Below are 15,422 nucleotides of genomic sequence, written 5' to 3'. Positions count from 1 at the left end.
CAGAAACTTAATCCATTGTTCAGTTCTTACGTAAGTAGGCACTAAAAAGAAAAACCTACTGATGGCCTCTCTGACCCTTCTGTGAAGACTTGTCCAAACCTGTTGCATTCAATGGAATCCCACTGTGCAATAGACAGCCAGTGGTCTGTTGTTTTTTTTTTTGTAGTACACCTCATTAGAACAACTCATCTAAGTAAAGTCTGCTAATTAAAGCTTTCCTGAATCTTTTGTTTTAATCAAATTTAAAAGCCATAGATAGAAATGTCTCTTTATCCCACAACATGAAGTATCTGTGTTTAATGCTTAGTATTCAGTAGTTGTGAACTGGAGCCAGAGGGAAAATTTCATGTCATTTAGAACAACAAAGCATGTATACAAACATGCTTCTGCTTCTTTGTTACATCTGAAGAAAGATTACACGTTTTCTTACAGGCTATATGTGATTTTCTCTGTTCTTGGATGAGAAAGACTGAATGTTGTGAAACGTTCTTCTGGCAGAACTGAAGGTCTGACTTTCAGTCAAAGCAGTATTGTTTGAAGGATATACAATATACCAGGCATTGATTTTTACAGATAATTATTTATCCTTTGAAAAATAAAGGTTAATTTTTACCTTTCATTGGTAATTTAGCTATGCTTAGCATGTCTTTGTAAGCAGCAGTTCTTGACTGGGGGAAAAAAATATCTGTGTGGTGTTTTATGAGTTATGAAGAAATTTGAAGAGCATCATCCTTAAAACTAATGTTTGAACTTAAGCTACAAACTAGCTAGTCTTTCACAAACTTTGTGTGTATCTGCATATATTGTTGTGTGTTCTTCAGGATGACCAGGCATTTGCTCAGAGTCCTGCTGCAGATTGAGGATATTACTGTGCAGTGAATTATTTTCAGGGAACGTTTAACATTAAGGAAAGACAAAATTGTCCTGTGGGGTGTGTGTGTGTGTGTGTGTGTGTGTGTGTGTGTGTGTTTTTTGACCTACTGTGGAAACTGCATGAGTATTATTGTGTAAACTGAGTACTATGTGACCAAAGGGATCCTTTGCATTAAGATTATATTAAGGTACTGGACAGACTGTCAAATTTTGAAATTGAACTACTCAAAAACATGTTTTTAAGTTGTGCTTTTGAGGAGAAATGCCCTTCTAAATGCTCTACAGTTAATCAGCAGGAAAGATTCTAGTAAGTCTCTAAAAAGTGGTTAAGGGAAGGTAGTATCATGGGAAAAGATGCCAGGTTCCTGTCTAAGATGTTGCTGATGAGGTAGAATTTTAGAACAGTCCTGAATTGTTGCTGGGTAAACTTGGAAGCAGCTTGTGGTGCAAGTGTCAAAGCCAGGCTTGAAAGAAAACAGTCCCAAAAGAGAATCAGAAACATGAGACTGAAGAGGTTCTAAGAAAACCAAAAGTAAACATTCATGTAAAATAAATCAGTTTTTCTGGCATACTACCTTCACTAAAGTCACAACAAAATACTAGCAGAAATTCCTATCAAAGAACACCTTAGAATAGAATTTGTTTGTGCAATAGAGTGGCAGAGGAGCAAACAGCATCAACATTCATTGAGGTGAAATTAATAATTGTAACCCCAGTTTCTGATTCAGGAGAGTACTGGTCACTTCTAGAAACTGAGATATTTATTTATCTTAGTAATGAACAAATATTCTGACTTTGTTCTTGCCAGAATGTATAAACAGGACTCCTTCACACAAACCTCTGCCCAGTTATGACTTAGGCATTAACTTTTCAAACCGACCAATAATGTGCAGTCACTGAAGAAGGTTTATGGATATTGTCTACTTGTTTTTTTAGTAATCTATGGAAAGAAGTCCACGCTATGAAGTTTTTTGTTTAAGATCCAAATGTAGTGAATTGAACTGTTGTGCTTGGGACAGTTATTCATCACCAGTGCCTGGTGCAGTTATTCATGCAGAGCAGGCATGATTTTACCTTTACATTTTACCAGAAAAGAATATCAAAATAAATCTGCAATTTGGACTGAAATAAAACTGTAATTCCACATCTGCAAAAAGAAGAGATGCAAAGGCAGTAGAAAATGCAAAAAGTCTTGTTCAGTAAGTTTAGAAATATTTATTTCCTGTTAGAATCTGACTGGAAAATTCATAATTGTGTGATTATGAGGAAGTATATGTATGCTATTTCATGCCCAACTATGGGAAAAGTTTTGGAAAATCATAACATTAGAAGTTCAGAAATCATGAAAAATTCAGAAAGATTGCAACCATGTGTTGTAATTAAGCTGGTTGTGGGTTGAAGAAAGTGGTGTCAGTAATATACTATGAGCTGCAGCAGTGTCTAGCAATCAGAGAAGCCATAATTGCAGCCAGATTTCATTTGTTTTTAAAGCACAAACATCTTAGGACCAATATCAAATACAAATAACAAACTTCTCATATTTAGGTTACGGGCTTTTAATGTGTTTTTAGAACACTGTGTATTCCAGGAAGTGTATTAAAATACATTCAGAGTTGCTATCTTTAAAAGGTAAGGTACACCTAAAAGGAGAACCAGTAAATGCTTGTGACGGATACCTTGGCATGTTGAAAGTCATGTAGTTAAAGAATTCTTTTCATACGTATTTTGAAATTGAAAGGGTAATGAACGTTTCATGGAACTTGCTTACCGTAAAATGAATTACAGTGGAACACTTACCAGGAAGTTGTATCTGATGCAAGTTAATTAGTAATTTTTTTTATAGAGAATGATGCTATAAAGCAAGCTCAAAATCCATGATCTTTGACTTGCTGTGGTCAACAGCAGTAACAGAAACTTCATTCTGCTGCTAACAACATCTGGGAGAAGCCGTCATTACCACACTTGCCAACAGGATGTCCGTTCTTAAAGTCTTGTTTTTCATTCTATTGGTGGCTGGTGATTCTCTGAGTCAAGAACGTAAGAAATACATTTTTGCTTTATAGTTTGCTAGAATAGTAATATTTCTATTGAGTACTTGGCTAACCTTTAGAGGCACTCCTGAAGTATTGCAAGCCCAGTGGCGTTGCTTCTGAGTACGTTCTCTTAACTGTTTAGGTAGAGAGAGTTTTTAATTATCGAAAAGCAATGAAGTATTAAGATGTTTGTGTGTTAACTGCTTGTTTTATGTATAGGATTGGGAAGATTGTTTTATGGGAGGATTTCCTGTAAATGTTTGTTCTTAACCCCTTTAAAAATAAAAGATATTGTTATATTGTGAATGACTCAGCAGGGTGTTCTTCAGTGAAATTGAATATTATGGCCTTAATTCAAACTTTAAAAATTTATCTTATGGTGAAAAGTTTTGCAAATAATATTCAGCTGTATTGGTTGTTGGGTTGGTTGGTTGTTGTTTTTTTTTCTGAATTTCATAACGGTGCTTAGCCTTGCAAGTCTTTCAGTTCTAATTATCTTCCTTACCTTTTCTAGTGGTGCCTTCTAGTTGGTCGTTTAGCTGTACATTCCATGTAAAGATTTCAGGTGTGTGTCCCTAAATGCTTTACTGCAGGCAGGAATTATGTTAGACTTTGCAAGCTTTGTACCAGAACCTCTGGTTCAGCTTGCAGCTTGTTGGTGCGAATGATGAGTACAGCATTCAGGCCAAATCCTGTGTAGGAAAGAAAAAGAGATAGCAAAAAATGTGTAGGGTTGTGTAGGGCTGAAATGTCAAATGTGATAACTTCTGAGGTTTGACAGAGGTTTCCTGGTGAGGTGATTATTTTTGGGCATCCATGTGCTTCTGTAGTACTGTAAGCAGTTGACTTCTGGATCATAATTTACAACCCACAATGCATATACAGTAAAAGAGTGGGAGGAGAAACCATATTAATGCAAAATAAATCCTTTATTATACTAAAATGAGGAAGAATAATCTGAAAGCAAACCATGCAATAAGGTTTTGCTTGAGTTTATAGTTTGAGAATTTGAGTCCCAAATGGATTTAATGATTTCTTGTCTTTGGCAATGATCCAGAGATTATACACACTATAATTTATCTATAGTCATATTTAAATAATGTGATAAAAATTATAATCATATCAGCCATACACTTTGGCTGTCTGGAAGGTTGTTGTAAACTCAAAGTAATTTGAGCTGGTAAGCCTTAATTTCTCCAGTCATTACAGAAGTTTTAAGGGACAAGTCACTAGAAATTAAGATCTAGTATTTTTTGCAGAGTATATCATATGAAGCTTAAATTTCTGATGTAATTGGAAATACACATTGGTAACAGTATGCTACCATACAAAAGTCTTAAGTTGTTTTTCTTTATTATTGTTGTTGTGTTTAATTTGCAGCCAACTGCACTGCAATTGAGGACTTTGGTGACTGCAGTGGTAATAGCGACGGCTTCTGTCCTGCCAAAGTTCCTTGTCAGTGTAAAAATGAAAAACCTTTTTGCAGGTAGGTTGTAGTGGTCTTTTTCATGTAAATGTGCTTGTGGAATATATTGTTAATGAAGAACAAAATTTAGACCCAGCACTGTGTTCTGTGAAAATGGGTATCGATCTTCATTCACAATCTGCATGAAATCACAACTGCTGAAAGCATCACAACTGAAGTCTGAATGTAAAGTTTAATTTTTTTTTTTTACAATATGTAATTAATCATTTATATAATTACTATAAACCTCAATTTCCCCACAAATTGCTATTGTCTCAAATATTGTGCTTTAGAACTGAAATATGTAATAACAAGTTTTTTCCTCAGATTAATCAAAATGAAAGCTTTTAGAAAATCATATGTATAAACATTTTATTCTCCAAGATGTGCTTGCTTTTTTCCTTTTTAAACAAAAAAATCACCATGTGAATAGAAAATATGGCACTGTGGGTTGTTTTTTTGTCATATAATTTGACAGTTAAACTTGTAGGAAGTCAGCAAGAAAATAACTGGTCAGAATTAGGAAGCTCATCTAATTAACTAGTTAACTCAAAGAAATAACTTCTCTGTGACCCAGTCATCATGTTGTTGTTTATTTATGTGACCTCCTGTTTTACCCAATGTATCAGATTAGATAACTGAACATACTGCCTAAATTTTACTGCAACTCCAGCAAATAAAATGCTACTTGAAACTATAAATGTACATATTTTAAATCATATCCTGCTCAATACAGGCATTGCATATTAACTGAGGTAAGATATCTGTATATCTGTTCTGGAGATAGTGAAGGTTTCATGTGCTTATGGATGATGAAAAGATCTTTGACCAGAATTGCCCTGTGACTACTAGGATTACATTCTCTTTTCTCAGCAAAGCTTATTATATTATCTTGGAATTGCTGCAGTGCCAACTTGGATATGCAGTTCTTGGTTGGTCCTGACCCTGTATTTGCATCATATCCAGAATAAGATGGGTAGGCATTCTCAGATCAGAAACATCTTTAGAGGAACTGAAAAAATACTGAATCTCTGGTTTCCTGCAGTGTCCAATAGTGAATAATTCTACAATAAGATATTTTTTCCTTTTTTTGTATTACTTACGTTTTAGCAGCATGATTTTAAATGTTTTTATTTGCAGATGTGATTACTACAGAGAGGGCTGGATGGAGTATTGGTACATGGGCCCTAAATGTAACCAGCTTTGGAACACACTGGATTTAATACTAGTATCTGTTCTTCCTGCAGTAGCCCTGGTTTTCATAGTTGTTGCAATATTTCAGTGTGTCTATTGCTGTAAAGGTAAAAAAGCTGGGTAAGTTACTCTGGATACAGTTAAAAAGGTTTTTACAATCAAAACTAAAATAAAACAAAAGTAGCCCGGTATTCTGATTAATTTGTAACCTCTTGATATTTAAATCAACAAGTTTACCATATAGCATCCTTTACCAAAGTATTCCTTGCACAATTTAATCCTAAATCAAGCACCTTAAGTTATTCATCTTTTACCACACTATTCACAACTTCATTCGAAGTCGTTGTCTCTCTTCTTTAATCAGTGCATTTACTACTTCTAACTCAAGACTACCAAGTCTTTCTTGCTGTGTTTGCTGTGAAGGATTGGCTTGCTTTCCTCATGTTCGAAAACAAAAAGGGAAATCAGATTGCTAAACACTGACAAGTGTTGCAGATTAAACACTAACCACTGACAATTTGAGCTTTTCTTTGCTTTCAACACTTTCTTTGTTTACATTGGAGTCTCTCCCAATTCCATGCTAAATATTTCATTTTTTCCATCTTTCCTTGTGTCCTGTTAGCATGTACTCCTGGTTTGTCCTGTGTTATTGAAGAACTGCAGTATTACATAGCTTGCAAGTATCATTGCCCTAATAAATCTCAGTTGATGGTACAGTTTGTGAACAAATCTGCAGCCCAAAAAGATTCATTATGACCCACCAAACTATTGCTGATGCTCTCAATTCGTGTTCTTCCTGCCCACCAGGAAGCAGACAAATTCTCCGTACCATGAAGTACACCACAACCCTACATTTAGTCACGAACTGTCTGGTAACCTGGGGCATGCTGCTCAGCAGTCACCAAGGGTAAGAGATGTTGCGTGCTGTGCATCACATGTTCCTCTTTCTAGTGGAAATTGAACGTGACCTTGTGGTTCAACAGAGTGGTGTATGAATAGCATGAAGCTGTCATCTTGTAAAACTAAAGATAACCTCAGTTTAAGATCTTAGTTTTATTTGTCCAGTATTTGATTTCCAAGGTCATCTAAATGCATGAACCTCTTCATCAAACATGAAATATATTTAGCTTGCATAGGAGAAAACAAAGAACTTGGTGTTATTTTGAAACTATATTCAAATTAAAGGGTTTTTTTTTTGGCCAGTTAGAATATCAGTGTTAAAAAGAGAAAAATCTTGGATATGAGCTCAAGCCACATATTCTGGCCTCTTTCCTTGTTTCATCACTGTTCTCTTCTAGCTGCCAGGTGAGCTGCTTTCAGCCTGATCAGCTCAGAAACTCAATCATTGCATGCTATTACTGGTAATAACGCCAGTGCAAGAAAAAGGGCAGTAGTGTGTAGCCAGAGAGGAAGAAATTGTTACTGTCAGATTTGAACCCATTAAAGCTGCTTGATGGGCTGCACCTACAGTTTCATTTGTGTACCAGCTACTCTTCACCAGAGGAAAGACTGGCTGAACATGTAGTACATCTGGAATTTCAGAGTCATCAGTAGTGATTTCTGTATGAGAAGAGACAGTGTAAGAAATGACTGTTCTCTGTTTTAATGTTGAACTAAGCAGTGTCAAATGAAACTAGGCAGAAGTTTTAAGCAAAAAATAGTGCTTTTTCAAAAATTAAGTAGTCCAGCAATGTTCTTTGAATGTGGATCCATGAAGGACCAGGTGTTGCCTTCTGGACTAGGGTAACTGCTGTGACAGGTTTCTCTTAGGCAAGGTGCACTTTACAGCAGAGGTTCTCACTTGAACTGGTGGTTAGCACAAGAGGAGGTGGATAAATACTTCTCAAAATCAGAACAGGAAGTGTGAAATAAAAAGAAAGATGAATGGGAGTTACGTTTTTGTGTCTTTGTATTCACTTCCTCATTCTGTATTTGAAGTGACTATTTAAAGAGTGTATACTGTCTGAGGACACTTTATAAGCCATAGGGAAAAGAAAGAAAAGAATGTAGTCAGATGTATTATTTCCTGTTAAATATGTTTGTGAAATATTAATACCTTGGAAATTGAGTATATTAATGGGAAAAAAAAATGGTATGAGACACCTACACCAGCAGGTGGTGCTGTTTAATTTGTAATTAATTCTGAATAGCATGTAAATAATGCTATAGTTTTTAAGGCAGGAGTTAGACCAAATTTTGCATGTCTAGTTGAGGAAAGAAATCTTATTGTAAAATGATCTACTCTGGATGATGGCTGTAGTATGTCCTACTTCATCATTATCCAGACAGTACATTGAAGCCCAGAAACAGATGAATCTGTCTGCCTCGTCTCCCTGTTAGATGTGATGGTCATGAATATGTGAGCTGCCAACGTGGCAGCCCTGTGCATGTATTATTCTGTAAACTGGGGAACCTTAACCAAAACTGCCTGAGGGAGGAGAGAGAGAAAACTGTGATCTGTATCTGTGTCTTAGTTTCAACTGGGACAGGGTTGTTTTCTGCAGAGAGTCTGGTATGATAGCTCCAGCGCTTGCTCTTGCAAGCAGTCTTCCCTGAATACTGCTCCTCTCCTGAGGGTGCTGCATTTTGAAAATTGCCTCAGGTCATCAGGTTTTTTTTAAACAAAGATACCTTTAGAAACAAATATAATGTATTAGTTTTAAGATGAACAGACTTCTTGTTTGTTCATGATGTTTTCATTCGTTCTCTAGAAATATGTCTGGGAAAACAGAAGCCGGTTTAAGCAGCAGTATTCATTGGTCTTTCGTTATCAATCACTGTATTTAGTTTAATTTTAGACGTGGTGTTGTATAAATCTGAGGTGAATCCACTGTTATTTGTGGAGTGGCATCTTCTTGAAATGTTTAATCATAAGAAACTCAAGGGAACTCACTGGACTCGATAAGACCCTTAATATCTAGTTTACCTTAATTGTGCAGACTTACCTGGGTACTTCTCTGTATGCCTTTAGGCATACATTTTCCACATTGCTCAAATACTTAAAGGTCTTCCTTCTAGCGAATCTTTTAGATAAATTGAATTTATATATGTTAAAACATGTCTGTACTGTTTTTGTTATATATTTTGTTACCAATAAAGAAGTCATCCTATACATTTTCCACCAAAGACAACTGTGAGTGCGCTGTGCCTAGTGACCTATGTTTGTAATTTGTTATTTTGCTGTGTGCAACCCTTATGTATAGGTCACCTGGACTGGGCAACTGCCGAAAGCTGTACTGAGAAGACAAGATTTTGAAGATCTCCCAGGCCCGAGTCACTTAGATAATTCTAGGTATGCTGTTATTTTTCCATCTTTTCTTTATTTTTCTTTATTTATTTTCACTTGATCCTTGGGTTTGAAAACCAATCATTTCTGTGTAGTCATTTCTGTCATGCTAGTGCCATGACAGAGATCCAGTAAATGCCAAAGCATTGGACTAAGTAACTTGCATACATTATTTTGTGGCGTGAATGTGATAGAAAAGGTTGTAAGTATGACCTGGCAGACAGGACTAAACTTGTCAGCTTTCTCTGACTTCAAATACATTATTATGTAATGTTTTTGAAGTGTGTTGATGCAGTCTGCTTTCCTAATATAATACTAAAATGAAAAAGTTGGTGCAAATTTATTTCTGCAGCTAAATTCTAGAGTACTGGTTTATCCAAAGGCTAAGGTATGTTTTTAGTCTATAAAAATTTTAATTATTTTGTTGGAAACATTTTCCTTAGTTTTGCTTTCTTACTTTTATCTTCCTCACTAACACCTGCCCACTGTTGCATATACTCCAGCAGTTTTTGCAGAGAACATGTTTCCCATGAGGCAAATAAATGATAGCAGAACATTTTCCTCATAAGCAGCAGGGTCCTACTGCAGTCTGGAGCTGTCTAATACTTTGGTCCATTAAGAAGGCCTGATTTTTTATTTATTTATTTATTAAATATGAATGTGGAAAATGTTGATGGTCAACTTATCATGATGTATTATTTTTAAAAAATCCCAAATTAATGTCCTTAAATTCACTTTTGTAGGATGAGTGGTCTTTTGCAGTAAAAGGAATTTAAAAGACAGAACAATTTGCTGTTCTACTGCAATAGCATCGACATCATGTATGCAGTTAACAGGCTTTATTATTTTTATTTATTATTTAAACAAGTACTCTAATTTACATCATATACTTTCTTTACAATGTCTTTTTTCTTTTGCATAGCCCCAGATATGCTCAGCCAATGAGGAGACCAGACTATGTTTCCAGCCAGCAACCCCAGCAATTTGACAGCTTTGTCTATCCAGGCAGCAATAGACCTTATGGAGGTTATGCAGAGGACAGGCAGTATTCGGTAAGTATGTAAACCCACCTTGTACAACAGTCAGTCTTGGTACTGAGAGCAATTTATCGTAACTCAGATTGATCAAATTTGTGTTGCTGAATAAGGATATGAGTTAATAGAAGGCCTGAAAGTTCCTGTACAGGTATTTTCTTCAGGGTTATTACATACCTGCCAATTCATTTCTAAACTACGTAGATTTTACAGCAGGATAGAATAGAGCAGTTTGCTTGGAAGAAGGGGCCTTTAAAGATCATGCCTGCTGAAATGTTTCTACATATTTCAAAGCCTGTTTCAGTTTGTGTATGCAAAGTTTAATACATTGTTTGCATAAAAATACCAATAAAATATTCTAATAAAAGAAATACATAAATGTAGATTAGTTACCAAATATTTTAATAGCAAGTACACTAGGAAGTGTATGTCATGCTAACAGTTGAATTCTAATCTCTTTGCAGAGGTACTAATGCCCCTTGATCTGAAGTATCTCAGAATGCTGCATGATCAATGAATGAGCAATCCAAACGTTGAGAGATCAGTAAGGCCTTGTGTACCTGGATGCAGAAAAAATAGTAACTCGTAGAGAGCACTAAAAGTCATTTGAAAAGAAGTATAGAAGATAATTATAAAACAAAACATAATTACAAAACTGTTATCCAGTTTATTTACTGTATAATTTATGAAAGTTTATCTTTTTCTGGATACCTGATTTAACAGTTATTACATACTTAAATTGTTGCACATCTATCTGGACAGAGATTTTTGTGATTAACTATGTTGTGTGCCTGACTGACAAGTGCCTGTTAGAAACAGCTGCCTTTTCTCAGAGGGAACTCATAGGAAAGAAGAAAGTCTTCCCAAAGATCCAGTATAAGAGCTGATAAATACACGTGCTAATTATCATTCTTCCTTCATTGCTGTGGATTTAAATCTATATTAAAAAGAAAGGAGAAGCTGCATTTTTCCTTATTCCTCAGGAAGGCTTGTCAAAGACAACCTCTGCCAAGTACAGTTTTTCCATTTGGCTTTCCTGTTCATTTGTGATTTTTACTCCACTCTGTCTCGCTCACAAGCTAGTGAGCAATGGTTCCTAATACAGTGTTTTTAAATAAGACCATGTATTTCTCTGACTGAAATGTTGGAGATTCTTAAGGGCGTTTTAGTGTGTAGAATCTATTGTTCCCTGATAGGCATTTGTTTTTCTTTTCTTTTTTTTTTTTTTTTTTCTCCACCAGAAGAGCCAGTAGTTAAGAAAGAAAAGCAACAGATTTCATACAAGCTTGAATATTTATTAAAATCTGTATTCTTGCCAACTCCAGAATCCCAAAGAATGAGGCAAAAGGGAAGGAAGGTTCTCTTGTCAGGTGTAGCCACCTAGTCCACTGACACTAGCAGCACTGAACGAGTGTAACCGAGGCACTTAGGTTCTCATTTTCTCACGATGCATCAAATAATGAAATACTGGCTAATACAGCAATGTGAGCCCTGCAGTCCCTTGTTTCTTTTTGTCTTAGTCACCTTGTTGAACCTAACAGCTCAGATTTTTTTCTTTAAAAATACAGTCTTTCTTTGTAATATCTTTTGTGAATAATGAAAATAAATGAAGCTATGGAAAATTGACTGCCTTGCCACTAACTAAGAAATAAAAGGTACTGGAGACCTGAATATTTTTCCTGTTTTCCAAAAAGGCTCAAGCGCGTTATTTTAACACTTATTCTAAACGAGCATTTTCTTTAATGTTAGGTGATGCATGAAACAGTACGACAAAATGGAATCCTAACGTTTTTAGAAACATGAAAATACTGGCATTTCTTACTTATAAATCAGAATTTCTCCTTATAACCAGCTTGATGGCTTAGCTGCATTATGGCACTTTCTATGCTCTCCACAACTGTCAGTTATTGGCTGAACTATAATGGCTTTCCTGTGCAAGTACAACTTGCAAAGGTAGAAAACACTTGCACTGGTAGAAAAGCCAGAAATCTATCCAGATCCCTTTCATTCTCCTTTCTTTTCCTCAAAACAAAATGTAGTGAATAGATTCAGCTCCCTAAAAATGGAACTGTGGCTCCAAAACTGGCAGTTTTTTCATAGCTCTGTAACTTAGCTTCTGTTGTGATGGCTAAATCTCCAGCCAAAATTTGTTGTTGTCGTTTTTGCTTTGTTTTCTGGTAACAACTATCTAACATGGGTAAGTTTCACCAGTTTTACTACTGTAAGAAACCAGTAGGCATTTCAGTCTGGGCCTAAAAGATATTGAGGCAGATTTACAAATTGTCAAAGCACTGAGTGGTAGGGTAATTTTTCATGAATAGCTGAGAATGCATTCACCAAAATTCATTGAAAAGAATCCAGAGAGTTTCTGAATGTGGACTGCTTGTAAGCCTACATTATAATGTCCTCTGAGGCTCTGTGCAGCCAAGAACAACGCCTTTACATATCAGCATTAATAATTTTCTTGCTGATTAAAGCACAAATACAAAATATTCATACTTTTAACATCCGCACAAACAGCTTGAAGAAGCATCTTGTCTCACTGGAGGATGAAGCATGGAAGAATTACACTCCATTTACTTGTGTGACTGCCTGTCCTTTCTATAGGCATGTTCAGTGACAGTATCCTACTAATCATCCAGTTCCTTTTCAGTTTCTATCAGAAATACGTGAAAATATTTGTCTGTCATCATCTGAATCGTAACAGAAACTGTGCTATTTAGATCCTAGGCTATCAGTTTAAGCTGTTAAGACCCGAGAAGGGTCAGGTACAAGTGTATCAGAATTTTGTCCATGAACTTTGTTTTCCATCATTTTTAGTCTCTAGTAGTGCCATAATTAAAAAACCTCTGGTTGTTACTGACCTCTGGCTCCATTCACCAATCTGTGGGTAACTGTAGAATTTGAGTAGAATATGAGAATTTCATATTCTACCTCTCCTTTGCAAAGGTATAGGAGAAAGAGATGAGGCAATCCTGTCAAAATATACTTGGTGCTGGCAAGAGAAGAGCTAACTGAAGGTACGTGCTCATGCTGCTTACATTAAAATGAATAAATTTTCACAGAGAACAAAGCTTTCCTGTTCAGACTTCTCTGCTCTTTGTTCTTCAGGCAGATGAAGAGTTGCAGGACATCAGCCAGAGGGATAGGCACTGCTCCTGTTTTACTTAACCATTCATGGTCAAATCATCAATGTTAACATCAAGCAGTGGTATGTGAAAGAAAAAAAGCGAAGAAAGTGCTTGAAATAGCTTGGTGTCATTTAAAGTAATCATTACGATTGTAAATGCCTTTCTGGTTACATCATTATGCTTCCGCTGTCTCCCTCTTACCTGGAGAGCCAAGAAGCCCCACAGTTCTTTGGAATGCTTGTGTTCTTAGCTGAAGGGCAAAGGGCAAGTCTAGTCCTCTTATGGTTATTATGATGGTGCTACTTCCCTGTCAGATACAAACACTTTTAATTGTTGCACAGAGTGGTGTTTTGGCTTTTGTACATTCTTTCTGATGTGGTGCTGTGACTTTTAATATTTAGATGCCTGTGATCACTGGTATCTTAGATTTGCTTTGGTGTGGTCGTGGTTTTCTTGCTATTCTTTTCATTCTGTGCTTCTGACCAATGCTTTCTTTGTAATTGCATCCTCACTCTGCAGATAATGCATGTTGGTTCTGATTTTATATGTTATGTCACATTGTTAGCAGTAGCCTGGTTGTTGCTTGTTGCTGCTTTTTGCTTTGAGCTTTTCCTTGGCATTTCTGAAGAGGGAACCCAGTACAGATTGGATTTTGTTGAGGAAAAGGGATAATTGTCTCTGTTTTTTTGATTGTATCACCTTGTAAGATGCTCTCTCTCACTCTTCCAATTACGCAGTTTTATGATTATCTTCTTAGTTATTTTTCCACTCATTCATACATTTTGGACATCCCATTAGACTTTTAGGCAGCTGAATCCCACTGTCCATGAACAAAATTCGTGTCAAATGTAACTGTAAGGGCAAAATTTTATAAAACAAAGATTCATTTCTTTCAGTTACCTATGTTCTTATTACCTATAAAAAAAAAAAAAAGACTCAACAGTTGATTATTATGTCCCTAATGGTGTTTGAAGTTGACCAACTCTGTGCAAACATACGTTGAAAACAATTTGTGCGCCCATTTAACAGGTTGGTTTCTAAATTAGAGGTGTTTGTACCCTTAGCTTTGAGCAGAATAAGCTTAGAAGAATTCAGGTGTACAACCCATTTGAGTCAGTCAGAGAACAGACCTGATAGGCTCCCCTAGACTTGAAAGTTCTTCTATGTTCTAAGCGTATGCCATTTCTACCTGTTGAACAGCTGGGTAACATGGGGACTAAGATATATTCATTCTAGCAAGATCCTACAGATACTGTAATGGGGTTCTGCTACATCTTGCAAAGCTAAGACAAAAAAAGAAAAAAAAAAAAACCTACCTAGATGGGAATTGAATCCACATTGCTTACTTTGAGGCAGAAGTCCACAACGTGGGCACGGGTAAGTTTCCTAGTGATTCTAAATTTAGTTAAACGTGTATGATTTAGTTACATACAGACTGTAGGTTTTAGAGACCTAAGATTGGGATTTTAATTCTTATTTATTTTTTTAATACTTTGTTAAGAGGCAGATTTTGTGGGTTTTGCATGTATTTAATGTATGTACGTAGTGTTAATTATAAGTAGATTTCATCAGTTTAATGGTAAGCTGGACATGGTACATGCTTATGGCCTACACTACCTTAGGGATGCGTATTAATTCTCTTGAACAATTTTTTTGCTGTTCTTTGCTGGACTAGCCAATACTTTGCTAAGTGTATTACTTGGGTGGAGACTAGCCTTCATGTGGGTGTACTGAAAATAATGAAAGAAGTGATGCTGTTCAGCATCACATTTGTGCCTGCAGTTTCTTCCAATTTACTAGCAGGCAGGGTTTTCTTCTGTTAGTTGTATTCTTGAAATTGTAATATGGGCAAGAATGGATTTTAAATCCCCACACCTGTGGTTTTAGTATTGCACTGCTGTGTGATCCTGTAATGAGGTCCTCGCTGAGGTGCCTTATTGGTTGCGGATGAGGACAGTGATGCTGCACCAGGTCACTGGGATGCCCTTTTGACATTTTTTTGCGTCTGCCTGTGCTTTTGTATTTTCTCTGAAATGTATATGCGAAGCTGGAAGTAACAGCCAACTGAGTTAGAAATTCGGCTGGCCTTCCCTTGTCTCAGGGGAGAACAAACGCTCCTTTGCACAGCTTGCTGCTGTGAGCATCGGGGACAAGAAGTCGTGCTTTTTCCCCCGAACTGTGGTGTGGTAGGGCCGGGCCGTGACCCCGGGCGCGGAACCACCGTCTCGTCCCGTCCCTCAACGCCGGGCCCCGCGGTGCCGGATGCCGCCGCCGGCCGCGAGGGCGTAGGGAGCGCGGGCGGCCGGCGACCGGCTCCGAGGCGGCTCCCCCGGCCCCAGCCTGGCGCTCGGCCCGCCCGGGCCCCCTCCCCGCTCCCCCCGCCGCGCACAGGCGCGCTTGGCGGCG

The 15,422-nt window shown here is 37.0% G+C and overlaps 2 protein-coding genes across 2 annotated transcripts in view; both read left to right on the top strand.

Annotated features, from left to right (window-relative positions):
* Window positions 1-628: 628 nt before the first annotated feature.
* On the top strand, window positions 629-11,507 carry LOC122182803. Its single transcript, XM_042876372.1, has 7 exons — window positions 629-2,910; window positions 4,287-4,392; window positions 5,512-5,685; window positions 6,373-6,472; window positions 8,769-8,857; window positions 9,774-9,903; window positions 10,350-11,507. Exons 1-7 carry the CDS (start codon window positions 2,847-2,849, stop codon window positions 10,356-10,358), a joined length of 672 nt encoding a protein of 223 aa, XP_042732306.1. The 5' UTR covers window positions 629-2,846; the 3' UTR covers window positions 10,359-11,507.
* Window positions 11,508-11,643: 136 nt separating this feature from the next.
* ZNF711 (zinc finger protein 711) overlaps window positions 11,644-15,422 on the top strand; it is a 38,085-nt gene continuing 34,306 nt past the window's right edge. The window contains exon 1 of the mRNA XM_042876358.1: window positions 11,644-13,096. The gene's annotated coding sequence lies outside the window, so the exon portion shown is untranslated. The remainder of the gene's footprint in view (window positions 13,097-15,422) is intronic.

Source organism: Lagopus leucura, unplaced genomic scaffold (assembly GCF_019238085.1).
Source record: "Lagopus leucura isolate 7727_CA_CO unplaced genomic scaffold, USGS_WTPT01 Super-Scaffold_100016, whole genome shotgun sequence".
Classification (NCBI taxonomy): domain Eukaryota; kingdom Metazoa; phylum Chordata; class Aves; order Galliformes; family Phasianidae; genus Lagopus; species Lagopus leucura.
Note: the sequence above shows the minus strand (reverse complement) of the source record. Positions and strands in the feature narration are given on the sequence as shown.

Bases quoted from the DNA above. Each gene is read 5' to 3' on its own strand.
- LOC122182803 (XM_042876372.1), top strand. From the start codon at position 2,847: ATGTCCGTTCTTAAAGTCTTGTTTTTCATTCTATTGGTGGCTGGTGAT. The intron at 2,911-4,286 runs GTAAGAAATACA...TTTAATTTGCAG, and splicing joins TGATTCTCTGAGTCAAGAAC to CCAACTGCACTGCAATTGAG. The intron at 6,473-8,768 runs GTAAGAGATGTT...CCTTATGTATAG, and splicing joins CTGCTCAGCAGTCACCAAGG to GTCACCTGGACTGGGCAACT.